The 26,288-nt window shown below is 32.4% G+C and overlaps 6 protein-coding genes and 2 non-coding genes across 15 annotated transcripts in view; 3 read left to right on the forward strand and 5 right to left on the reverse strand.

Moving 5' to 3' along the window:
* The window catches only part of LOC101248731 (zinc finger protein JACKDAW), a 91,545-nt gene that overhangs the window by 8,555 nt on the left and 56,702 nt on the right, over window positions 1–26,288 (reverse strand). The window lies entirely within an intron of this gene.
* Window positions 267–2,030, reverse strand: LOC101250356 (peroxidase 44-like). The gene is made up of 2 exons (XM_069290401.1): window positions 1,757–2,030; window positions 267–1,665 (listed from the first exon to the last, which is right to left on the reverse strand). The coding sequence occupies exons 1-2, from the start codon at window positions 1,970–1,972 to the stop codon at window positions 520–522; spliced, it is 1,362 nt and encodes a 453-aa protein (XP_069146502.1). The 5' UTR covers window positions 1,973–2,030; the 3' UTR covers window positions 267–519.
* On the reverse strand, window positions 3,040–3,112 carry TRNAK-CUU (transfer RNA lysine (anticodon CUU)). Its single transcript has one exon. It is a non-coding gene; the product is annotated as a tRNA-Lys (tRNA).
* LOC101249033 (syntaxin-71) overlaps window positions 3,356–26,288 on the reverse strand; it is a 79,638-nt gene continuing 56,705 nt past the window's right edge. For 2 of the 3 annotated variants that reach the window (XM_004249445.5, XM_069290547.1), the window contains exons 2-10: window positions 7,862–8,130; window positions 7,632–7,757; window positions 5,203–5,362; window positions 4,425–4,510; window positions 4,215–4,283; window positions 4,092–4,136; window positions 3,948–4,010; window positions 3,790–3,866; window positions 3,356–3,653 (exon numbers count right to left, since the gene is read on the reverse strand). In XM_004249445.5, coding sequence (XP_004249493.1) covers window positions 3,638–3,653; window positions 3,790–3,866; window positions 3,948–4,010; window positions 4,092–4,136; window positions 4,215–4,283; window positions 4,425–4,510; window positions 5,203–5,362; window positions 7,632–7,757; window positions 7,862–8,017 — 798 coding nt within the window. In that variant the 5' untranslated portion in view covers window positions 8,018–8,130 and the 3' untranslated portion in view covers window positions 3,356–3,637. Of the gene's footprint in view, window positions 3,654–3,789; window positions 3,867–3,947; window positions 4,011–4,091; window positions 4,137–4,214; window positions 4,284–4,424; window positions 4,511–5,202; window positions 5,363–7,631; window positions 7,758–7,861; window positions 8,223–26,288 lie in introns of all 3 variants that reach the window. The other variant, XM_069290545.1, reaches the window with a different exon arrangement.
* Window positions 9,131–14,971, forward strand: LOC101249315 (protein FAR1-RELATED SEQUENCE 7-like). Of its 5 annotated transcripts, XR_738263.4 has the most exons (3): window positions 9,131–11,667; window positions 13,673–13,706; window positions 14,081–14,971. XR_738263.4 is itself a non-coding variant. In XM_004249446.5 (2 exons), the coding sequence occupies exon 1, from the start codon at window positions 9,295–9,297 to the stop codon at window positions 11,632–11,634; it is 2,340 nt and encodes a 779-aa protein (XP_004249494.1). In that variant the 5' UTR covers window positions 9,133–9,294; the 3' UTR covers window positions 11,635–11,667; window positions 14,081–14,971. The 5 variants fall into 5 exon arrangements, 4 of the variants coding, with proteins under 4 accessions (XP_004249494.1, XP_010312262.1, XP_019071660.1 ...); XM_004249446.5 differs by lacking the exon at window positions 13,673–13,706 and having other exon boundaries at window positions 9,133–11,667; XM_010313960.4 differs by having other exon boundaries at window positions 9,139–11,667; window positions 13,673–14,971.
* On the reverse strand, window positions 15,263–15,334 carry TRNAP-AGG (transfer RNA proline (anticodon AGG)). The gene has a single exon. It is a non-coding gene; the product is annotated as a tRNA-Pro (tRNA).
* LOC101249595 (uncharacterized) lies at window positions 16,776–17,933 on the forward strand. Its single transcript, XM_004249447.5, has 2 exons — window positions 16,776–17,100; window positions 17,342–17,933. Exons 1-2 carry the CDS (start codon window positions 16,939–16,941, stop codon window positions 17,789–17,791), a joined length of 612 nt encoding a protein of 203 aa, XP_004249495.1. The 5' UTR covers window positions 16,776–16,938; the 3' UTR covers window positions 17,792–17,933.
* LOC101249874 (peroxidase 21) lies at window positions 19,791–22,740 on the forward strand. Its single transcript, XM_004249448.5, has 5 exons — window positions 19,791–19,993; window positions 20,589–20,737; window positions 21,115–21,303; window positions 21,732–21,897; window positions 22,163–22,740. Exons 1-5 carry the CDS (start codon window positions 19,912–19,914, stop codon window positions 22,564–22,566), a joined length of 990 nt encoding a protein of 329 aa, XP_004249496.1. The 5' UTR covers window positions 19,791–19,911; the 3' UTR covers window positions 22,567–22,740.

Genomic DNA, 26,288 nt, shown 5'->3' on the forward strand with positions numbered 1-26,288 from the left:
GATCACAAAGTTATGATAGCTACGACCAAATTAGCAATGAATTGACAGCTAATTCCAATTTTCTTTTTGTTATAGTGAACTATTGAGTTGAAGCTTCATAGAAACTTAAAACTGCATCTTTACATCTAAACAAAATAGTAAGTTGGAGTTTGAACTCAATCTACATATGTTTTTACTCCACATATTTTTCGTCTAAAAATTAATATAAAGTAATTCAAAAACAGCAGAAAAAATTGACCAAGAGAGGCCCAAAAGAAGTAGTGAAATTTATCTAGGATCACACAAATATAAATAAGTATTACATATTCGTTCACTCATTGATACAAGTTCATATAACATTAGGTTCATTCTCATGTTTACAAACATTTAACTCTTTTTCCTCAATTACCAAAAAGAATACAAATGATAGATTCAACAACAACAACAAATTACAAAGTAATGAATTAAGAACGTACATGCACCAAGTTAATTGTGGTAATACAATTGACAATGGTACTAGGGGTTGAGTAATCTTAAGCTTTATGGGCCAAACACGGGTAGGAATGGATCACTAATGGGAACCGGAGGATGAGGTGGAGGTGGAGGAGGAGGAGAATCTGAAATCAAGAATGGTGATGGTGGTGGAGGAGGACTAAAAACTTTGGGTGGAGGAGGAGGAGGAGGACTCTTCGTGACCATAGGGGGAGGAGGACTAAAAACTTTGGGAGGTGGAGGAGGAGGACTCTTCGTGATCATAGGGGGAGGAGGACTAAAAACTTTGGGAGGTGGAGGAGGAGGACTCTTCGTGATCATAGGGGGGGGAGGACTAAAAACTTTGGGTGGTGGAGGAGGAGGACTCTTCGTGATCTTGGGAGGAGGAGGGGGAGGACTCTTAATGATCTTGGGAGGAGGAGGGGGAGGACTCTTCGTGATTTTAGGAGGAGGAGGATTAAATGCTCGACAGTTTTTTCTAATTTCACCTGATTTCCCCACAAGAACTTGAGTGTTACCTAACTTGATCAATGCATTCGCAAAAGCCTGTTGGAAGGCTTTTGGATTAGAAGCGAAATTCGCCACAATTCCACTAGTAGATCTATCTGATGCAAGTAACTGATCAATCTTCAATATCCCTTTCTTCAACCTCAATTGTTTGTAAAAAGAGTTATCAACAGTAAACGAAGTGTTCTGATCCAAAAACACTGGCGACCCACCATTAGAACTACACGTCTTTCTAAGACTACTAAACAATTTGCTATCCATACTTCCATCCGCCCTCGACAGCCTATCACCTTGAATGAAATTACAATGTGTAATTCCCACTGTGTGTCCACCTAAAAGCGTCACCATTTCATTCACATTAAATCCTTTGCTTTTAAAAGATTGAATTGCTTGTGGCACCGTTATACTAGGCCCTGGCAGGTTCACTTGGGATGGGTCTGACACGAGCCCATCGCGCCTGCCAGTGGGTATACTGTAACTCGGTCCTCCAGATAATGCAACTGCATCTCGAGTAGCTAAAGCAATGATGTCTGAACAGGACACTGTATTAGAACATTTAGCTTCTAATTTACTCTTTATTTGATCAATCAACTCGTATCCTCTTACTGATCCATTTGCTCCTGCATTTTTTTCCGACTTTTTGTTCTTCGTGTTTTTTGAATCTATCAGTATCGACGCATCACAACCCTGAAAAAAAAATGTATCAAAACATCACTATTCAAATTTTAAAGATTTATCAAATAATACCAACAAAAATATAACAGTAAATTTTCCTCACCCTGACGAAGCAGTCATGGAAATACATCCGTAGCAATGCTGCTGTGATGGAACGATCCGATGAAAATCGAGTTCTCACCGTATCGCGAACTATGGTTTCTGCTGATGGACATCTAGTTTTAGTATTGTAGAAACCAACTTGAAGTTGAGCTGATACAGTTGATGCTAAGTGCAGAGTAATACAGAGGAAAAACAAAAATAATATATTTTTGTCCATCTTCACAAAAAGAGTAGTATAGCATATACTACTTTTAATTCGATTTAAGGTTTGATAATGAGCAATGGAGCAACAACATTCTCAAGGTATATATAGTATTCACTTTTCATATTATTCCGTCTCAAAAAGAATTACATATAATAATATAACTTTAAAATATCTATTTTATTCTTAATGAAACGATTTATAGTCACACAAATATCTATCACTTATTTTAAATCAAATATTTCAAAAGTCTTTTCTTTTTTTTTCTTAAGTTCGGTGTAAAATCAAACTAATTCATATAAAATGAAACGGAGAGGGTAAAGGGGAATGATGTGGTAGGCCACTAAGAGGTAAGAGATTTGGAAGTCAAAGCTTAACTGGGATGCATGTCTTGTTATAAAATATGATTAATACTAATTCTGACCTAGGAAAAAGTATTAATGTGTACACTTCTTAGTAGCTAATATTAAGAAAAATAAAATACGTGTGAGTTCAATTTGAAAAATACTAGTTGAACCTATATTTATTTAATATATATGATGAGGGAATAACATTCATATGTTCACAAGTCAAAACAATAAGATGCAATGTTTTATATGTATATATATTAAAAGGAATATACGATTTCATATCTAATGGTTTCAGAAAAAAAAAATTATTTACTAATTAACGCACACATAAAATTGAGAAAATCTATAAAAATATTTTACTTTTTTTTTTCTAATTAAAAACATATTGGAAGAATTATTTAAGTTGAAACTTGAGATTATTTTCTTTTCTTTAAAAATCACTTATAAGTTAAAACTTTTAAAATTTGATTATGCATGAATTTGCATAAATATTTTAAATCACGATAATTGATGATTTAAAATATTTAAAATGTAAACTCCTTTCTTTTCTTTTTCCTTTTACCATAATTAATCTATGGGATCCAATGCTACCATATATACTCCAAACACATTAGTAAATTTCATTTATATATATTGCTATAATATAAGTATATTAATAACAGATAATTAAAAATTTATATAGATATTTGGTTTCCTATTGTATTATTAGTTTTACAAAAATAAAATCATAAACGCCCACCGTGGGGCTCGAACCCACGACCACAAGGTTAAGAGCCTTGCGCTCTACCAACTGAGCTAGACGGGCCAGATATTTTTCTAAATGGACAGACCACATTTGTTTTTTTAAACTAACAATAGGATTAAATATTTTATTTTGAATATTAGTTAAATTTCTATTCACCGTCCTTAAATATTTGTAAGCTTTTAATATAGTTCTCTAGCAAAAAGGTTGTTTGGTACAAACATGTTGCAAATCATTATTTTTCTTAAGTTGATAATCCATTGAAAATTAACTTTTTCACCCAAAAAAGATAGGAATAAAGTCTACTTTGCTTTGAAGAGTCAAATAGTGACATATATAAAGGTATGGTTAAAATATGTGTACATTAACATTGGGTAGAAACCAGAAAATTCGTTGTCTGAAGATAGAAAACAACGATAACTTCGTCTCAATCTCAAACTAGTAAAACACACAAGCAAGTAGAAAACAAATGCTAGGCTTAACCACCGATAATAACTTGTTATACGTGCATACACACACCCAAAAAAAACAGAAATGAATCATGAAGGCCAACATAGAAGTCGATCCAACAGGTACTTTAGCGGAGTTTTACTTCTTCAAGACACTGCAATTGATGAGAGTCACCAGTTAGCTAGGATCTTTACACTAGTATAAACTACGAAAACAATCGATGGGACTGACGGTCTTGATTGTTGACATTATATGATGAAAAAAGGACAAGACAGAATCTGGAAACTCACTTGTACAAATATGCTGCAATTCCAAGAATGATGCACAACAAGATGATGTCGATGCAAAAGTTGCGACTAGATCTCAGCTGGAAAACAACCAAAGCTCATGAGTAATCCTTGTGTGCAGTTCACTTACTGCAACTGAAGAGAGAGGTAATTCAGTTTACCTGGTTAACTGTATGCTTAAGCCTAACGTTGGTATTCTTCAAGTCCGCGGTAGCCCTGTCCACCTATTGAGAAGTCAAACCATGTCAATTTTAGCTATGATTCTATCCATATCAACTATTACAAAAACCAATAAAGTTACCAACCTTGGCGTCAATCTCATCCATCAGAGGAACTTGTCTATCCAACTCCTACATGCATTGCATCGTATCTTTAGTGCCTATGTCAATTGGGATGATACAAAATAGAAATCATAAAATGCAGCAAACCTCGTTCATATCGCTGGCCATGTTCTTCAAAGTATCCAATCCTTCTGCTATGACATCCAAACCTTGGTCCTGTGCAACATGCAAAACTAAATCTTAAACATAGTTCAGGAAGCAGCAAAGAAGTGTAAATGGAAGCCTCAATAAGAAGAGGGGGGGGGGGGGGATCTAATTCAAAGAATTTCATGATAAACTACCCAAAAGAATACATGCCTGTCTCATTTTTCGCATTTCATACTCTTGCCTGAATTGACTTGACTCTTCAGTTTGTTGGAAATATTCATTGTCAAATTGTCCATCTGTAAACAAAGTACACTCTGTAAGTGAATAACAATCAACTGTAGCCTACAAGAATGAATACTTTCAAGTCATAAATTGTGTTGTTAATGGCACATTTTAGTCGCACTTAAACCCTGAAGCTAGGTGAAGCTCAGGTTAGGTGGCTCGCCTAGGTTAGCAAGCGCTTGAGCACAGTTATGAGCCTTATCAATCGTAATAGGCTCTATCTTGAAGAGGGTGGCACTGAACAATAAATATAACTGAAAAAGATACACTAATTGTTAAAGAAATATTATGAGTGAATCTTACATTTTTAGTTACGAGAATATTTGTGATGGATTTGTAGTTAATTCAATTTTTTTTTTGGTTGTAGTGAACTAGTCAGTTAAGCTGCATAAGAAACTTAAAACTGCATCTCTGCATCTAAACAAAACATTAAGTTGGATTTTGAACTCAATCTACATGTTTTGACCACATACATTTTTAGTTTCTTCAATTAATTTTGGTGCACTCGTAATTGTATGTTTTTTGCATTACATATATACTTCTATTTTTTCTTCATTGCGTCTTTTCTTTCAGAAGCTCGTGCTTTAATTGTGGTCACTAAGAGCCCCAGCAGACCTTGGGCACATTTTGCCGTTGACGACACTAAATACACATGCAGAGAACAACTTACAGGAAGACCAGTCAAATGGCAGAAATTATCAATCACCTGAATCAAATTTAATTTCCGTGCGAGAACCTGAAGCTCTCCATCCTCCAGATTGTTTGGGTGGAGCTGCAGAGCCATCTGGTATGGCATTTATTCTATCTGGCAGTGCAAGAACCAAATCATTGCGGGCAGCAAGTTCTTCACCCGAAAGACCTTTGACCTGATATTGAGGGTTTTTTAGTACCAAGGCAACTATTTAGTCCCACAGATTACCGTATAAAACCCAGATTCACTCTTTTGGTAGGGAGAGCACAAAAAGGGTAGCGAACAGCCGAATAATGCAAGAGATATTAGCTAGCAAGTATGAAGTAACTGAAAAGAAGATGAACAGAGTTCGAAGTATCAAATACCAAAGAGTTCTAAGCTATACATTAGAACTAAGGCAGACACCCACTTGTAATGATACAATACAAAGACAGACTCATTTAGACAAATGCTCTAGCATTACTAAGCAGAGGTTGAATAACACAAGTTCACCCCTTGGTCCTTATTTACTCTACAAGGGAAATATGCTGCAATGACTAGGTTAAGAAACTTGTATGAGGCTAGACACTAGAGCATCAAGATCCACAACCTCATTTGGTAATATCTACCCCAACCATCTCTAGATGAGTCTCAATTTTTTCTCATCAAATACTCGAATACAATCAAAAGCTTCTTGGTTTGTTTGGGGATGGGGTGCATTCTCACTTCTATCTAACATCTATCTAATTATTTTTGGATATACACATGGAGGCTCTCAAACTATTAATCCCTCAATCTGATGGAATACCATTGATTTCAAAACCTCTGAATCCAGTGGTTTGGCACTTCATCATACACACACACACACTGAAGTCACTCCGTTCAATATCTTCCGAATTATCTCCAGTTAACTTTTATGTAGATGGCCATGAAATCAGAAAACAATTGATGATAAGTAAAAATACAAAATCCCCTGAAAACTATATAATGTATGTGCAAATCTTTATGTTGCTTCAATTTAACCAAGGAAAACCAAAAAAGAGAAAGAAAAGAAAATTATTGAAATGCCATATTTGTTTTCTTTCGTAATAGGATTGAGCAATATTAGAGTTCTCTCGGTCTCTTTTAGCCTTTAGGCAACTGCGTTTGTGCTCTACTTGGAATTTCAAGCAAATGCCAAGTCAACAGTCCAATGCAACATCACCTCCATCTCTCTCTCCCACCTACTCTTTTTATCTCTCGCTCATAGATATAGTTCTCTTCCTTAAGACTGAAGTGAGGAAACAGCATGACCATTTGCATTTTTGGTTTATATACTCTTGTATCCTAACCTATCCCCGGATCGAAAATAAAAATCCCACTAACCAGAAGAACAATCAGAAATAAACATAGCAAACTCAAAATGAGGAACCAAGCGATAGTGTAAGATAATAGAATAATTGAAAACTAACTGAATGAACCACCTTATTTTCTAGGCTTAACAAAGTATTTTAACAAAATCTGAAATAAGGAAGCCCGAAGCAGTACATGAACGCGATTGCCATCAACAAGTGACATGGTTTCAGGAATTTGAATTGTTAGACTCACGTAAGATTTGGTGAGCCTTCTATTTTTCTTACCTATTGCACAGCCAAATTTTGATTTAGCATCGTTTAACATGGTATAAGTAACACTTTAAGCATATCACTCCAAGAGTATAGCAAAAAATGCAACTTTGGAAGCTAGTCATGTACTCACTCACAAAACAACACTAAGCTTTAGCGGCATCAGGCTGATAGAACGGAAAATTGCAGATTCCTTGAGTTCAAGCGGATTTTCCATTTCAAATAACTACGGCCTACGTGGATCCAAATTATTGGACATTTTGTGGCTGACTAGAATAGGACATTTGGGCCTTTGTTACATAAAATAGAATCGTAATGCTTTGCATCAAAACCTGGAACTCATATTTTTAATCAAACTCCCTATTGCTATTCATATTTCTTTTTGATAAGGACTATCTATCATATTCTTGAACCATTAAAAGGGAAGAAATGAATATCAAAGACAATGTGCTAATAGTTACACAACTTCCGGCGTAATAGGTAACACCCTCCGCCCAATGCCCCTTTTGTTACATTACGCAGGCTGATCAACACACATCCCCTCCGCAAGGCAAATGACCCAACAATACACTATATACTGTCAGTAAAAAACTTGTTGGGATCAACCATATAAATCCTATATATCCATTATCTTAATAATTCATTACAGATCTTTCCTTAATCTCACTTTTCAGCCCATCCCTCCCAGATCTTTCTTTAATCTTACTTTCCATCAAAATCCAGAGCCAAATCAACCAAATTTAACATAAACCTTCACAGAACATCAACAAAATCCAAGTACTATATAACCCATAAGCAAAATTCAACACAATTACACAACCAAATCAGCTAAAACCAAAAAATTTAAAACAAAAAACACACCTTTCTCACAGCCAATCTCTGCAATTTCGGAACCTCTTCAAGTAACCTCGCTTTAGTCCTCCGAATCTCAGCATTGATCGCCACAATAGATGCCCTATTTTTCTCAATAGAAGCTGTCTCCGCTTTCTGTAACCGCAAAGAAAGATCTTTAAATCCTCAATTATCCACGAAACTAAACCCTTAAACACAAACCCACAAAAGAAAAAGTAAAAAAGATCATTTTTTTAAACCTGAAGAGCAGTTTCTATGTCGGATTCAACAGAAGAATAGAGACGTGCGAAGGCATCGTCGCCGGCAACGTTGGAATCCTTCTGCTTGTCGATGTCGTACTTGTCGTATTTCTTACAGATCGAGTCTACCCTTGTGAGAATATCAATTACACTCATTCTTCTTCTTCTTCTTCAACCTCTGTGAAGATTGCAGTTTTCTCCGATCAAGAAATAGTACGGAAGAGGAATTTTACTTTGCAGATGGAAAAAACAACACTTCATAATACAGACTGGAGATTTTGAAAAAAAAAAATTATTACAGGTTTTTTTTTGGGTTTTTTTAATTATTATTTAAAGGAACAAATAGTATTCAAATTAATTTCTATAGTGTTAATATTTTTAAAATGTAGAATTTAAATAAAATACAACTATTTTTAGTACTTTATTAATAAAAACAAAAACAAATGTATTTTTGTATACGATGGTTGGTGGTTGTGATTGCTAATAATAATGAAAGTTATCGTGGCAATTTACGAAGAATTGAAGGTGATGATGATTAATAATTTATCGGGATGTATATAGATAGTAGTTAGTGGTGATAATGGTTAATGATGGTTATTAGCAATGACAATCACTCTTGTACATATAACTAGTAATTACACATGAAATATAATTCGCTCTTATGTGCATAACTCATAAATTATAAATAAAATGTAAATTCATATTAAACAAGTTTAGTGTAATAAACTCGACAAGAAGACATTGACATGAAAAATTGATGTCTAGCCTTCCTTATAAAATATTGCCTACTACACTAATTCAATTTTGTGATAATTTTTAAAGACAATATTCTTCGAATTGTCAAAAATGATATAATTTATATACTCTCATTAAAAAACACTCGACGATTTCAAACAAATAGCTCAAAAACTCCTACATGATGATTTCAAAAATAAAATGGATCATACTTTTCGCACGACACAAAATTCTTTTCATAAACATATTTTTTATCATCACTTTATCAATATTATCGAAGTAGCTGTTCAGTTTGAAGGAGAAATGAATAAGAAGTTTTGATTTGAGTGTATTATTAGGGCGTTAATGAGTGAGTTAGATATAATTTTTTTTTAAAATTCGAGTAATTTTCTTTTAATTAAAATTAAGTGAATTATTGAATAAATCATAAAATGATCGAATGACAAAGATTCAATCCCAATAATTATATATATATAGCTATATCATTTTCGATAGTTCGTATATATATATATATATATATATATATATATATATATATATTAAAAGACCAGCATGGAGTGTAAAAAAAAAAGTACATAGAAGACAAAGTGAACCGATTGCGACACCATTTTTCAGAGGACAAAAAACCCCTCTATCCAAAGTCCAAATCTTTCTGCCGCCGCCGCCGGCCGTGAAATTGATATGCAATAGATACTGATATGAGTAGAGAAGAGATAGTTACTACGATGACTGTTAGAGCAAAACCAGTAGGAGGATTAGCTATAGCTACTATTGTGAAGAATAATGGCCACCATCGGGATGTTGAGGAAGAAGGAGAGTCAAGGCTTGAACCAAATGTGGGGTTAGAGTTCGATTCAGCCGAAGATGCACAAGAGTTTTACAATCTCTATGCAACGAAAATTGGATTTAGGATTCGAATTGGTCAGCTCTATCGTTCTCGAATTGATGGGTCTGTTGTTTCCCGGAGATTCGTTTGTTCCAAAGAGGGGTTTCAGACTACTTCACGAACGGGATGTCCAGCTTTCATAAGAGTGCAAAGGCTTGATTCTGGCAAATGGGTTCTCGCTAATATAAAGAAGGAACACAATCATGACCTTGAACATCCAGGTGAGATTTGCCCATCTCGAATTCAAAGAAAAATTGTTACCCCAACCCCAACCCCGAAATCAAAATCAGCTTCTATTGTTGTATCAACTAGGACTGGACTTAGATCACTTGATGAGGATGGCCCATCTGGGATTCTCGATTTTAAGCGTCTTAAACGGGAGAAAATCAATGGAGAAACTAGAAGTGAACCGTATAAGGGGTTAGAATTTGTTTCTGCTGCTGAAGCATATGAGTTTTATCATACTCATGCTGCTAATACTGGGTTTAAAGTTAGGATTGGTCAGCTGTTTCGTTCGAAGAATGATGGGTCGATTACATCGCGGAGATTTGTTTGCTCTAAAGAAGGGCATCAGCATCCGTCGAGAGTGGGGTGTGGAGCTTTCATGAGGATACAGAGACAAGAATCAGGAAGGTGGTTGGTTGATCGTTTTCAAAACGAACATAACCATGAACTTGGAGCTCCCATTGATGCTAGTGAGAGAGTGTCATCAAAAGGATTCAAAGAAGAATTAAGCCATGGGTTGGAGAATATGGATTTAGTTGAATCAAATGGAGGGTTTAGCCTTGTTACAAGATCCAGGGAGAGTAAAATTGGAAGTGATTGGTATAATGAGCTTTTTGACTATTTTCAGGCTCGACAAGCAGACGATATGGGATTTTTCTATGCAGTGGAAATGCATAAGGGTAGAGCCATGAGTGTATTATGGGCCGACTCTCGGTCTAGATTCTCCTGCACTCAGTTTGGGGATGCAATTGTTTTCGACACAACCTATAGAAGGGGTAGTTACTCAGTGCCACTTGCTTCATTCATTGGGGTTAATCACCACAGGCAACCAGTACTTCTTGGCTGTGCCTTAATTGCTGAAGAGTCTGAAGAGTCATTTACTTGGTTGTTCCAAGCTTGGCTTCGGGCAATGTCAGGGCGTCGTCCTATCTCTATAGTTGCTGATCAAGACTGGGTCATTCAACATTCAATTGCTCAAGTTTTCCCCGGGACACATCATCGGTTTTCTGCATGGCAAGTTGTGGCTAAGGAGCAGGAAAACATTGGTGCATTACTCTCGATGAATCCTGAATTTAAGTATGAATATGAAACTTCCATTTTCCAGAGCCAGACGGCTAATGAGTTTGAAGCAGCATGGAATGTGCTTATTAACAAGTATAATTTGAGAGAGAACACATGGTTGAAGGATATGTATAGGATGCGGAAGAGCTGGGTACCGTTATACATTAAAGGCACATTCTTTGCTGGCATTCCAACGGACGGGAGCTTGAAATCATATTTTGGCACATTATTGACATCTCAAGCACCACTTAGTGAATTTCTTATACGGTACGAAAAATCCCTTGAGCAACGTCGTGAAGAGGAAAGAAAAGAGGATTTTAACTCATTCAATTTGCAAGCAGTTCTGCACACAAAGGACCCTATAGAGGACCAGTGTAGAAGGCTTTACACTATTACCATGTTCAAAGTGTTCCAGAAAGAGCTTTTGGAGTGCTATAGTTATGTTGGAATTAAGATAAATGTTGAAGGTGCCATTAGTAGGTATCTGGTGCAGAAGTGTGGAAATGGAGATGAGAGGCATACAGTTGCCTTCAATGCCTCCAATCTTAACATCAGTTGCAGTTGTAAAATGTTTGAGTTTGAAGGTGTGCTGTGTAGACATGCCTTGAAAGTTTTTCAGATAATGAACATAAGGGAGCTTCCATCTCGCTATATCCTACATCGTTGGACAAAGGATGCAAAATATGGTATACTACGTGATGTCGATTCAGGGGGTGCTTCTCAAGATCATAAGGCATTGATGTTGTGGAGCTTAAGAGAAGAAGCAAAGAATTACATTGAGGCAGGAACAGCATCTTTAGAAAGATATAAACTTGCGTTTGAGATCATGCAGGAGGGTAGAAGAAATCTTTGTTGGCAAAACTAGGGAAGTACGGGGTTAAACAAACATAGATAAGAGGTATTTTCCTCCTACTTTTATTTCATTGCTATGAGTTGAACTGTATCTCCAGCGATGAATTTCAAGATTTGTACATGTTTGGATCTTTTCAGAAAAAAGAAAAGGAAAAAATGCTTATTTATTTTCATTGCCTTCTCCTCACAAAATTACGTAAGTGTTATATTGCATTGTGATTGATATTCATCTGAATCACTGATCAAATCATAGATGCATTTTATATCCGTCGTGATTGATCATTGTATTAGTCAATTACTCGTATCTTTTATCAATTCATATTTTTGTTTTGTTTAGTTGCTTTTTTTAGCTTTTGTTTTTTTGTCCTTGGCAGATCGATGCTTTCATCAAAATTCTTATTTGTAAGTTAATTTTTGGACTCGACCATATCTGATTATGAGTTAGCCTCAATCTTATCATATAGTTTTCCAAATAATTTAGGGATAAGGCACAAGTACCACTCCGAACTATACCCGTAATTCCAGCCACACACCTAAACTTAACTAGGGTCCTATCACCCCCAACTAATTTAAAATGGAATAAACACCATAAACGCTAACGTGGTGCACACTCTCTTGAAGACAATTGAAGATTACAAAAATAATTTTAAAAATAATTAACAGGTAGAAATGTCATTTTTTAAATTGGAGATCACTTAATTAATTAAGTCTTGTTAAATAGACTCCTCCATCTTCTAAATAGAAGGGATGTATTAGAATTGATGTTTACTGCTTGCTAACCAATGGTGTCTTCTCTGGCGTAGCATTCATAAGCTATAAACCTTCCACCCTTATCCAAAATAATTCTTCACCCGAATTTTTTTCGAAGACCCGATGCTACCCCTCTTTTATCTTTTCCTTCCTCCAAAGAAAAATCCCATTTTCATGTTTGTCTCAGACATGGCATGTCTTCTTCCAGTCATTTTCTGCCTTCTGCTATGGTAACTTCTAATTTTTTTTGATGCTTACTGAAGAAGCGTTTAAGAGAATTGGGTTTTGGGAAGGATTCTTTGAATGTTAGCGAGAATTAATATGAGTCTGAGGTTGAGGATAATGAGTCATAGCTGAGAATGAGGATGACCTTTCCGTTTCTCAGTTGTCTTCTCCGGTTGTATTCTCCGACGTTTTCTCTGATTGTCATGCGTCAATCGGAGTACAAATCCTAGCATGTCAACACATATTCTCACCATTTTTACTTCCCTTAGAAAAACCAGATCTCACCACAAGAACGATTCAAGTTGAGGTGGAAAAGAACCACAAAAACGATTCTAAGTGTCTGGTTGTGGAACTACTGAACCAGTAATGTCAGCAATAAATGAAAAAAGGATTTTAATGGTAAAAAAAATGATTTAATGCTTAAAAAGAATGTGACTTTCATGTCGGAGGTCTCAAGTTCGAAACCCCTTGGCAGTGAAAGCAAGGGATTTGCCTTTTGGGTCGAGCTCGTCGCATCAGGCTTGCCTAGTGAGGATTACCTCTCTTGTATGAATTGCAAGCTATTGCATAGGAGCGAGGGCTTTACCCTGAACTCACCCCGCGGGTTTCCCTTGTCATTAAAAAAAAGAAGAAAGAATGTGACGCTTGTATTACACGCAGAGGATACTCATTTGGTTATTTATCCCACATCAGCATCTAGGTTGACATTTATTCATTACAACATAGTTTAGAGGGTAATAGGATCCTAATTAAGTTTAGGTATGTCGCTCAAATTTGAGTGGGTACTTGTGTCTTATTTATCCCAATAATGTATGTACCAAAGCTGATGCAAGTGCTTTTATTAAGCGTATCAAACAACTACCATTTATACACAACTGCCTAATATTTTTCATTGCCAGGTGACATATTTTTGCAGTTTTTTTCCCAATTAATGTCAATTGTTGTGTACAGATGCAGTGAGCATCCAAGAAAAGATCCGAATTTGATATGAAGCATTTAATCCATCATTCAACTTTCTTACTGAAGGGAGTGAATTTCTATTTGAATCACTAACTCATTAGGTTACTTCTTTGCAGAGATACTGATCATAATCATGAAGTAAGAAGGGAGGTATTTGTTATACAATCATACTGCATATATAGTGGCTGAGTCAAAAGAATTATTGCGAAGTCCGTTGCTTAGCTTTAACTTGGTCAATGACAAACCTTAAAATGTTAACCTCTCCTGGAGTGGGTTGCTGCAGTTTGAATACTACATTTTAATTTTTTAACTCTTATTGACTAGCGGAGATCGTGGAGCACTTACTTTCTATGTTACTATTTCCCAATTAAACTGCTCAATTCTCTTATATGAAAAAAATTGGATGCTGAAGGGGGCTATATTTAAATCATGTACTCTAGATTATTGTAATCCTTTAGTTTATATCCGAACAAGGAAGTTCTTCTCTACCATGTCGTCTTGAAAACTTAGTGATATTCTTGCAGAACATTGAAACCAGTGTCGAAGTTTGATGATCAACCCCGTGTGATGTTGTGGCAGTCTGTTATACCAACAATTTTGGTAATTCCAGAGCTTACAGGACTTGCTGCATATTTTGGATCAAGTCAGAGTATTTAGACAGTGATAATCGAGGACTGAATGGTGTTACCAAATAGTGATCCTCCTCCTGAAGCAAACAAATCATCATATGACTAGTTTTCTTTCGGAATCACAATCACAAACTGCAACTTGTGTAAATCAAAAATGTCGTTACAAATGATACTCTCCAGGGCTTCTTAGTAAAACTGGATTATTGTGGTACTGAAAGAAGCTCGAGCAAAACGGACAGTTGAAAGTTCATCATCAACCTCTGGAAAATGGATCCTGCAGTGATCATGTGTTGCATTTGGAAAGAAAGAGACCAATGCTATTCCAACTCCAGTCCATTTGTTGAAGGATTTGTTTTGCTTGGAGCATACTATCTGCTGTAAATAGTATCGATTCTCGCTTGGATTTTGTAAGCTCCTTAAATTATTGTATAGTAGTCATTTGAAATTGTACAGGAGTTATTGTTTTTGTAATCTATTTGCATCCAGTGAAATCTACATTTACTTGATCAAAAAAACTGGACAATTGTGACCACAGAGTTCTCTATTGTTGTAGCTCATCTGGTCCTATATTTTGATGATATAGTCATTAGACTGAGAAAATCACATAGTTGAAGAAGTATTTTGGACAGTCATATTTGAACGTCTTCTGGAAATAGGCTTTCTACCTCCACGAGCGTGAGGTAGTATCAACTTGTAGGATTTCACTGGGTGTGTTGTTGTATTCATATTTGAACTAATAAAAGTTGGGGACATTCCGAGAATTGGACTCGGGACCAGGTTTGTGTATATTTTATCAACTTGTCGGGTTTCACTGGATGTGTTATTGTTGTATTCATATTTGAACTAAAAAAAGATTAGGGGCATTCAGAGAATTGAACTCGAGATCTGGTTTGTGTACATTCTATTAATTCGTGGGAATTCATGAGGTGTGTTGTTGTTGTGTTCATAGAACTAAAAAAAAAATTAGGGGCACTTCGAGAATTGAACTCGAGACCAGGTTTGTGTACATTTTATCAACTCGTGGGATTTCATGACATGTGTTGTTATTGTATTCATGTTTGAACTAAAAAAAGTTTAGGGGCATTCCGAGAATTGAACTCGGGACCTCTCGCACCCTAAGCGAGAATCATACCACTAGACCAAATGCCCATTTTTGGAAATTGTGGCCTGTGAAAATTATTGAAACTAAATGAGCTTATATCATAAGAACTAAAATAATTATTAAGAGACCAAAAGTGTTATTAACACTTAAAAAAACATAAGAAGAAAAAATAATAATCAGATTTTGAGCATTCTATATTCTGAGTTTATCATATACTTTTTCTGTCTCAATTTACGTGTTATTCTTTCTTGTATTGTCTGTCCTAGAAAGAATGTTAGTACATTTTTACAATCAGAGATAATCCATCTTAAGAATTTTTTTTTTCTTTTTTCCTCTGTATGAAATAAGTATAGCCATAAAAATATCTAAGGTTAGTTTAAGATCACTAGTTTAAAAAATATTCCCTTTTTGCTTTCTTAAATTTTTGTGTCAAGTTAAATTGTGTCACATAAATTACGATCAGAAATTACTCTTCTTTCCAATTTTCTTTTCTATTTTATATTCCTTTCCAGTTGGCAGCCTCTCTTATGTGGTTTATAATTACTTATTTTTTTATGGTAAGTTCTTTATTCAAATTGTCTGTATTTGCTCCAAATTTGTCTTTTTTATAATTTCTATGGTTGTCTACGTTAAATTGCTTAAGAAGGGACCATTTGAACCAGTTGTGGAATGTTTGTTTGTTTAACTTTGTTTTCTGGTAGTCAATTGTTATTTTGGCATGTTTTTTTCTCCATGCAACTAATGTGTTTGTAAATGTTGATGAACCATAGAAAATGAAGCAATTTTTTCTAATATAAAATTTTTATAATGCATATCAACAAAAAAAATTCCATGTAATATCAAGATTTCTGCCTTTACACCAACCATGAGTGTGGTGACATGATTAAAACTCTCACTGTTATTTAAAGATTTCGAGTTCAAATTTTAAATTATAGGTAACTCTTGAGTTTTAAGTGTAGCTTTTAACCATTAGATGCTACAAGGGCACTAGTAGTTTTTTAAGTGTGAAATTTTAATTTATAAATAAGTAATTACATGTTTGAATAAAAATATTGAAATATTAATTATATTCTACCATGTTATAGGTGGAACGTCAAATTCTGAAGCTCGTGAATTAGCTCACGGAGCCAATTAATACGCTGAGTACTGACTTAACTCAATCTCAAAAATTAGCTCATAAGTTCATGTAAGGAGATTAAATTCTCATCTCTTTATTAATTGGGATTTCTTTAACACTCGCCAGCATGTCCACACCTTAACTGGAGCGTGAACATTTATAAGGCCCAACATCAGTGAATAATATATTGCGATGAACCTGACTTTAATATAAATTTATGTTTAACTCAACTCTAAAAACTAGTTTATAAGAAAAAAATCGTCCAAATTCATTTAACAAGATCACTAATCCTGCTCTGACAAGTACATGAGCAGGTCTTCGACCAATATATGCCACTGTCAAATAAACCCCACACAGTTTTGGATCATATTGACACTTGTCTTTTCCTTTCAATATAACCACATCATTTTTATTCGTAACATCGTTTGATTTGATATAAAAATTTAAAATCTTCCAAGTTTATTCCGGTAAAAGATACCTTCACTTCCCCCCTTCAAATTCACATTAATTCCTCTAACTTCATTCATTCTTGCCATGGCAGAAAAATATAGTATAGTTTTGCTAGGTATAATGGATCAATTATGGTTCCATCAAATTATTCTCTTTTCAAAAACCCCATCAATTTCAATTCCTGAAAATCCCCTGCCTATTCAAGACTCTCTAGCATCCGTTGAAACAGAAAACACCCTTGTACAGGTAACAAAATTAACGCGCTTGCACTTAATAGTCAATCAATTAAATTTTTCCGATTCTTATCCTACATTTCAACTATTTACTTATATAGCCTAACTAATAGAAAGTGCCTAATTATTTATTTATCTAATTCTTTTTTTTCATATCAGACTTGGTATAATATCTCAATTTTATGCTTTGTTACTGTCCGTGCATAAAACTTAAATTGTCGTTTGAATGAAGATTGTATTGTTTGTCATTGAAGGAAGTTTGTGAACAAGAAAGACCAACAGAAAACATGTCTGATTCATCATCACCTAAAAGACATTATTCAGGAAACAGAGTATTGAAGAAAACAATGAGTAATTACAAGAGTTTTGGAGATCTCGAGCTCGAAGAATTACGAGGTTTCATGGATTTAGGATTCACATTCCGCAAAGAACATATAAGCAAGAGAATGATAAATGTAATTCCTGGATTGCAGAGACGTGAAATAGTGATATGCGAATGTGAAGATACAAAAGCAATTGTAGCAGAGGAAGAGGATAAAAGGGAGATTGTGCGACCTTATTTATCGGAGGCATGGCTTATTAAAAGGCCTAATTCACCATTGTTGAATATGAGAATACCAAGAATTTCAGCACCTTCTGATATGAAGAAACATTTGAGATATTGGGCTAAAACAGTGGCAACTGTGGTTAGGCAAGAATCTTGATTTTTTCCACAGAGTATCTCGCGTTATCAACTCGTAATTATTTTCGACAACTTAAATTGTTTTCACCAATCAAATATTTATTGGAATTTCTCTTGTTTTTAATTAGAGATTTTGAATTCGAACATTTCAGAGTTTTAATTGGATTATTCGGTGCGATTTCAATTGAAAATAAACAAATAGAAAAAGGTATTGACACTTAACCATTTTAGCGAAAGATTGTATTGTAAATAGTGTAACTATCACATATAGCAAACATTAAAAATTATATGTATGATATAGTTATAGTTTATATAATTGCACTCCATAACACATAAATATATATATTTCGTTATTCATATATATATATATACATGTAAAAAAGAAATTGTATAATTTGTTTTGATATACATATAAAAAAGGATTAGTTGTATAATTTGTTGTTGACATTACATAATTAATTATCGTGGATATGTAAAAAAATTTTCAGCGGAACATGCTTTGTTGATTATTTAGTTGATTTACTCCACTAATTAGCAGTCATAATGCTGCTAACTTGAGGATTAAACCATCTAAAAGAAAGAAGTAATAGTGGGGGAAGTGCATGCTTGGGACTAAAAGTCATATAAACCATAGCTTATCATTATGGTTCACATAATTTGTTAATGTTTGTTAGAAAAATATTATCTAAAAAAGAATAAAGGATGATTAGAAATTTCTCTTAGATTGACTTTACTCAAAAGAATTAATGAACCAACATGGGTTGTGGTGCATTAGTATGAGTGTTTCACCCTTAATCAGAGGTTTCGGGCTTGAGCCCTGGGTATCGAGAAAATCTTGTTGGGAGCGTCACCTCCAAATGAACTCTGCAGTGCGCGATTCAAATTTAGTCGGAGCTCCAATGTGAACTCCAAACACCGAGCGGAAAACAAAAAAGAAAGAATAATGACATTTTTATTATCCTTAAAAGACAACATTAACTGCCATTACTTTTTTTTTTTAATCAAACATAACTGATGCCAATATTCAAAAAATTAATTTGGTGGAATCAATTGTCTTTATGGTAATTTATTTACTATTCTCAACTCTTGTTTTAAAATGTTGGTTGAAAATTTCCGTGGAATGTTACTAAGGAGGAGGAAGTGAAAAATATAGATTGGATTAGAATGGAGTGAAATTTTTTCCTCTTTTCTTTTTCTTTATAATTTTCTATTAATTTAAAATCTTTGTTAGATTTTGAATCTCAATTTTATACTAAATAAGCTTGTTAAATATTGGGAAATATACCTAAATCAGGTGAAATATCCTTAGAGATAGGGTCATAGGCATGCATAAACCACGGTGGATTTATTTATACATGATTAAAATATTCTTGTGTGTGTATATATATATATATAGTAAATGTCAAACCACTGTTAGTTAGTTTGCTTGTCTACTTCTATAAATTTTGAATTTTCTTAATGAAAATATCGACTTTTCAACTAATTCATTTGTCTACTTCTATAAATTTTGAATTTCCTTCGTAAAAATTTCAATTCTATGATTTTCAATATTTAACAACAATGTCCACCCCCTCCCCCACCCACACCCACACACACTATGAAATTTCCCACTAAATTGTGGTTATTGCTTGTATCACCAACAAAAGGGGTGGCAAAGCCATACAAAAAATGTCAAACATATTATTCCACATAATCAATGTTCTTCCTGTCTCTTATAGATAGAAAAATAATACTCATGTTGGGTTACGGTATACTTTTTAAGAAAAATATTTTAAGATATAAATATTATTCTATTTTGATTATTTTTAAAATGATAAAAAAAAATTAACTTTGAACAATCTATTTATTTCGAACTAGGATAAAAGTTTACAATTGATTTAATATGAATTAGATGTGTAATATTTACGTTGTCAAGATACATAACATAGAATAGTTGCTTTTAGTGGGAGAAATCCATGCGTGGGTGAATATGTGTAGCAAAAATTAATGGTCAAATATAGTGGCCTAGTGGAACTATGCTTGCATTTTTATCCTTCTTCCACTAACATTATTACACTAACATAAAACTTTAATTTTACTATATAAGGGATTTGGCATTTTGAGCATTTGATATTAAGAAGAAAATTACAAAGACAAAGAGATATGGCCACAAAAACCCAACATTTTGGTCCCTCATCAACATTCATCACTCTATTTTTAGTATTGCTCCTCCACATTCATTATGGTACTTCTCCCTTAATATTTATCTATTTGTTCTTTAATTTGGAAACATATTAAATTATATACATCGATAATATAACAGAGTTATAATTTATATTTTCAGTGTGTGTGTATATATATATATATATATATATATATATATATGCTCTCTGTTTTAATTTATGTAAAGGTGTTACTGTTTCAGAATCGGAGTCAAATAATTTTTTTTTACTATAATTTTTCAAGGTGTGTAGAAAATATTTTAGTCTATTATTTACGTTGACTTATATTATGTAAGTTTAATTTTTCAAACTTGAGTGTTTTGACTTGCGTAATTCGAACCCCTTTACATAAATTAGGACAGAGAAAATAACTCATTAAAATAGGTTACTTACCATTTATTCCAGATTATCAATTAATGCTATTAAATAGATTTACTTACATGTGAATTTAAAGTGGCATGATATTATGTAAATAATCTGAGATTTTTCTAAAGCTTCATTTTCATAATTTATATTTCAATATTTTTCTGTTTTTGTGTGAGTGCTTAGTTTTTTTTTTTTTTCTAGTGGTGATTATTATGAACAATATATATGTGCTAATTATTGATTTAATGACAGCAAAAAGTGATCTAAGGTTAAATTACTACTCAGAGAGTTGTCCAAGAGCTGAAGAAATCATTAAAGAACAAGTAAACAAGTTGTACCACAAGCATGGGAATACTGCAGTTTCTTGGATAAGAAATCTATTTCATGATTGCATGGTTAAGGTAATATATATTTCATACGATTATGTTTGACTGAACGTGAAATTTAAAAGATAATTTTTGTAAAAAGGAAACTTTGAGCACGTATAACGAAAGTACCTTAAAAGAACTTGTGATCTTTATACATATCATGTCATATCAATTTTATGGCTAAGCTCATGTCATGAAGGGGTTCATTTGATCTGGAATAAGGTTATTTTACGATTATAATTTCACATCGAATATGAAATAAAATTATTTCAATATTATAATACCAATAGGTTCAAATTTTATATCTAGATACATATCCTGATCCCAATGACAAAATGACCTCAGTTTATCAAATATAGAAATGTGACTTTTTTTCTGATTATGTTAATTGGTGAATATTGTTGTTGAAGTCATGTGATGCATCAATATTGTTGGACAAAACAAAGGAACAAACATCAGAGAAGACATCTCAAAGAAACTTTGGGATGAGAAATTTCAAGTATATTGAGACTATCAAAGAGGCTCTTGAGAATGAATGTCCAAATATTGTCTCTTGTGCGGATATTGTCGCTCTTGCGGCTAGGGATGGTATCGTTATGGTAAGTTAAATGTATTTAGCCTCCCTCTTCAACTTCATTTTTTTCCTCTTATATTAGTAAGTATATATACATGGTATACATATTAGGAGTGACCAGGTGGTTTAAATTGAATTTGAACCGATCAAAATAAATTAAATCAATAAATGAGTCATTTAGAAAATTACATCGAACGACCTTGAAAATTGGTGATTTTAAAATTTTGACTCCCACTTGCCACATGAGCAATTAATATTCTTTTTACCAAATTTAATTCGTTCACTAACCAAAACCAAAAATTAATACATTACATCTCAAACCCTCAAAAAAGTTTTCTCTGAATTAGATTTATTGACCTTAACTTTTAAATTAGTTAAATTTTGACCGATCAAAATAGGTTATTAGCGAATCATATTTTCACGAGTTAATTTTACGTGTTTAATTTGACATAGTTAGGAGGGCCACAAATTGAAATGAAGACAGGCAGATGGGACAGCAAAGATAGTTACTTAGCAGAAGTTGAGAGTTTCATTCCAAATCACAATGATTCAATGTCTTTAGTTCTTTCTCGATTTAATTCCGTTGGTGTTGATACTCAAGGAACTGTTGCTCTACTAGGTAAACCACCCTCCCTTTTACGATTTTTTCCTTCTCAAACTTATGTGACATTTTTTCCTTTTCGAGAGTCAATCTGACTATGAAGCAATTGAATTATATCTATCATCATAATATTCTAAAACTAAAATTCAAATATTCAAAAACTATACAAATTAAAGCACTTCCTCACATCAATACATTACAATTTTACATAATCTAAATTTTGAAAAACGAAAATTGTGACATAAAGTGAGATAACAGTAATGGTGATCGATTGATGATGCAGGGGCCCACACGGTCGGACGAGTTCATTGTGTAAACATAGTCCATAGACTCTACCCAACGGTTGACCCGACTCTTGATCCGGACTTTGCAAAGTACTTGAAAACCCGATGTCCATCAGCAGAACCCGACCCGAAAGCAGTTGAATATGCTAGAAATGACCATGTAAATCCAATGGTGTGGGACAATTTGTACTACAAAAACATTATGAGCAACAAAGGATTATTAATTGTGGACCAACAATTAGTGTCTGATCCAACAACTTATCCATTTGTTGAGAAATTTGCTGCTAATAATTCTTATTTTAATGATCAATTTGCCAAATCTTTCATTATTTTGTCGGAAAATAATCCACTTAGTGGTGATCAAGGGGAGATTAGAAAGGTATGTCGCCATGTTAACAAGTGATTAATTAATTAGTGTTTTTTAGTTAATTAAAAGTACTTTTTATTTGTCTTGTTGGTATGTCACTACCAAATCAAAAATGTGCCTACGTTGTAATGTATGTGCACATAATTGCATTTTCTTCGTTTTTCGTGATGTATAATATATCAATATATAAAAAATTTCAAATTATGCTTACGATTATACTGAATTAATAGAACGAATTAATAAATAGATGAATATTAGTGAATTCACGTAAAAGTTATCTAGTCAGAAACAAGTTGAATCAAGATGACAAAATACACACTTTATCATAGTCGAATATATCCAATTCTTACGTAATGTTGATGTGATGTCTTTGTTTTGTTTGTTTTCTTATAATTTGTTTACTCAACCCATTTATTTTTCTTTGTTATAATAATGTACAATAAAATATCACATTAAAAAGAATTTCTAATAATGTTTATGAATCTACTTGATTATATATTTAACCAAAATTTAGGTTGAATTGGACAACTAAAAACGAGTTCTATATTTATCAAATGAGTAGATCATTAACCCATCAAAACTTAAGCAAATTTCATAGATTATATTTTTATGGACTAATTATTTTACGAATCTTAATTATTCTACCAATGAGGAGCAACTTGAAATATTCTCTCCTCACCATTATTATTTTTCCAACCACTAACTTATAACACCATGTGAATAAAATAAGTGAAATATGTTTATGGACAAAGTTTCTTTACTTTTAGACATTTTATTGGAAAAGAATCAACTTTTATTTTTTCTCTCATTGTGAAAGTAATGTTAAAAATATTGTCTTTCCTTCCCTTTTCCAGTTAGTTTCATATTTTGTTGGTATATATATATATATATATATATATATATATATTATTCACCATAAGATAAACAAAAAGAATGTAACAATATCGATTGGGCACTCCACTTTTAATTTGTCAACCCCTTTTTAACTTATGGTCCCATTCTCAACATAAAATTATCATGTTTGGTCCAATTTGACACCATCAGTATTATAACAAAAATAATTTTTAGCGATAATAAATATTGATATTAATAAAGAGTGTTAAAGTCTTTATAGGTACTAATTAAGTGTCATTAGAATCAATGTCGCTAAAGATTTTATAGACATATAAAAAAAAATATTAATTGCCATTAAAAATACATATTTAATAACAATTACCACTAATAGTCATTTTTAATATAATGTAATATTTTAAATTAAAATATAAAGTCGTATTTGTTGGAGGATATCATTATATTTTTATCTCTTTTTTTTTTCGAACCTCAAAATGAATATTTAATGTTAAGTGTCTAGATTCATTTATCTCCTTAATTTTATTATTTTATTAAGTAATGTGGTTTCTTAACTTATTTAGATATGATTTTATGTAATTACGGCTAAGTTCATAGTGCATGCAAAATTATTTATTAAATGTGAGTATAATTAGTAGTTTTTTTTTTTGTCAAATCTAACCTATAAAAGTCTCTCTTATAATTATGTCGCTATATTAGTGCATGGAACTATATACTTATCCGAGGAGTATTTAATTTTTGAAAAATGTGTTATATATACGAATTATTGACTTTTTATTGCGTTTAATTTAAAGCTTTCTTTTCAAGGACTTAAACAAAATTCAATTATATCGGAATGAATGATACAAAGTCTTCCAGCTTTTCATATATTGAATCTTGAGTCGAATTGATCGTATCATATGCAACGTTCATCAATTATATCATGAATCCTTTAACGAAAAATTGTGATTTTATAACAATTTTAAAAATAAAACTTTTTTAATGATATAAGTGTATTTCATGTTTATCTTCCTCTTCTATTATTCTTACACAACATGATATTATATAGAATCCACCTAATTAATATTCCAACAATTCATCGTACCATTAGCTAGCTAGTAGATGACAAGCCAGTAAAATTATCATACGAGAAAAGCTACGAATATATAAGAATCTGAATTAATTAGTTCCATTAATGCTTATTAAATTATTTACATAAATTACCAAAAATAATAGAGTAATAATGATTTTTGTCATGATTTTTAAAAATAATTATCTCAAATTATATGTCAATATTTAATCACTTTAGAAGTTCAAGATACAATAAGTTACTCTCTTTTTTCATATATAGACTATAAGTAAACATCTAATGAAGAAATATTATAGTAAAATGATTTATTTTTTAAAATTTTTCATAAAGAAAATGACTGATAATTTGAGACGGAAGGAGAATAAAGCTAACAATTTTCTTACACAATGATTAATTTGCTATCATTAAAATCTTTATACGAACACAGTCATAATATACATCATTATGATCATCTAACCATGAAGAGATTAAATCAATATCAAAGATCTGATTGACAGACTAAATCATGCTAATTAAAATTCTTTAGATTTAGTCAATGAAATTAATTATAATATTTATTTATCAAATATAATATGGAGTGTAAAACGAATCGCCTGTGTATTATCAATTATGTAATAAACAATTAATAATTGGGAAATTGCACATGATAAGGGATCTTAAACATACTAACTAATATCAAACTCTTTTCTCCTATTTATAACTCCATTTTCTATATTATTTTCTCCCTTTAATTTGGGAAAATAATGATCTAACAATGGTTATTAAAAATATAAAAAAACAATAAAAATATTATATCATCAACTATATATCATAAGTATCACAACTCAAGTTGATTTGGTTGATTGTCTACGTAGTTAGTATGAAAAAATATTATATCAATCATCAACTATATATCATACCAACCAAAAATATTACGTAGTTTTTTCTCAATTATTTATCTAAAAATCATTATTTGTGTTGTCTTGTCAAGGTTGTTGTTCTTCTAATTGATTAATTATTGAAGTGGTTGTTACTTCTCTTTTAGTCTTCTTTCTTAATTATTTTTATTTATTTAATTAATTAATAGAATAGACGTAAATCTTTAGGACAAACATTATTAGAATAATCGACATATAAACTCAATTTGGATTTGTTAATGTGTAATGAATTACACTATACTTTCATCATCGATGCGATGAGATAATTGAAATTTCATCATCTTTAATTAATAATCTCGAGTTTCAATTTTAAGAATAAGAAAAACTATAGAAAGCACTTCCTCATTTGACATATTATATAAATGGAAACTAAATTAGTTACATAAGTAAATTTTAAATAATAATAATTAAATAAAAATATTTAAAACTATAAAATAAATAGAGACTAAATAACAAGAAGAATTCAAAGCAATTTAACTGGTGGAAAAAAAATATATTATCTAGCATGCTCTCTAGGATGATACTTGCAATATATTTTTTATAATTCCACGTAGATATAGTCAAAGAAATAGAGATAACAAAATCATTATAGTCAATTTGAGTTCTAAGTGTAAATGTGTTAAGTCACATTATTATAATAATATTTAAAATTATATTTATCAATAATCGACATATTAAAAAAATACTTATGAACCTATAATTATAAATACATAAGGTTAGTATACAGTGTATAAACAATATGTGAATTATTTTTTTCTTTTTTAAGTCATGAAATAGATTAATAAATGCAGTCACAAGTATAAAACTATCTTCTACAAGATTCAGTCATATAATACATTTTTTCCCCTTTTTTGCTTGCTTTTCTAGCTTCTTTTCTTGTTCCAATTTTCACTACAACCATCTTCTTAAAGAACTTTCTCACA

This window comes from Solanum lycopersicum, chromosome 10 (genome assembly GCF_036512215.1).
Source record: "Solanum lycopersicum chromosome 10, SLM_r2.1".
NCBI classification, from domain to species: domain Eukaryota; kingdom Viridiplantae; phylum Streptophyta; class Magnoliopsida; order Solanales; family Solanaceae; genus Solanum; species Solanum lycopersicum.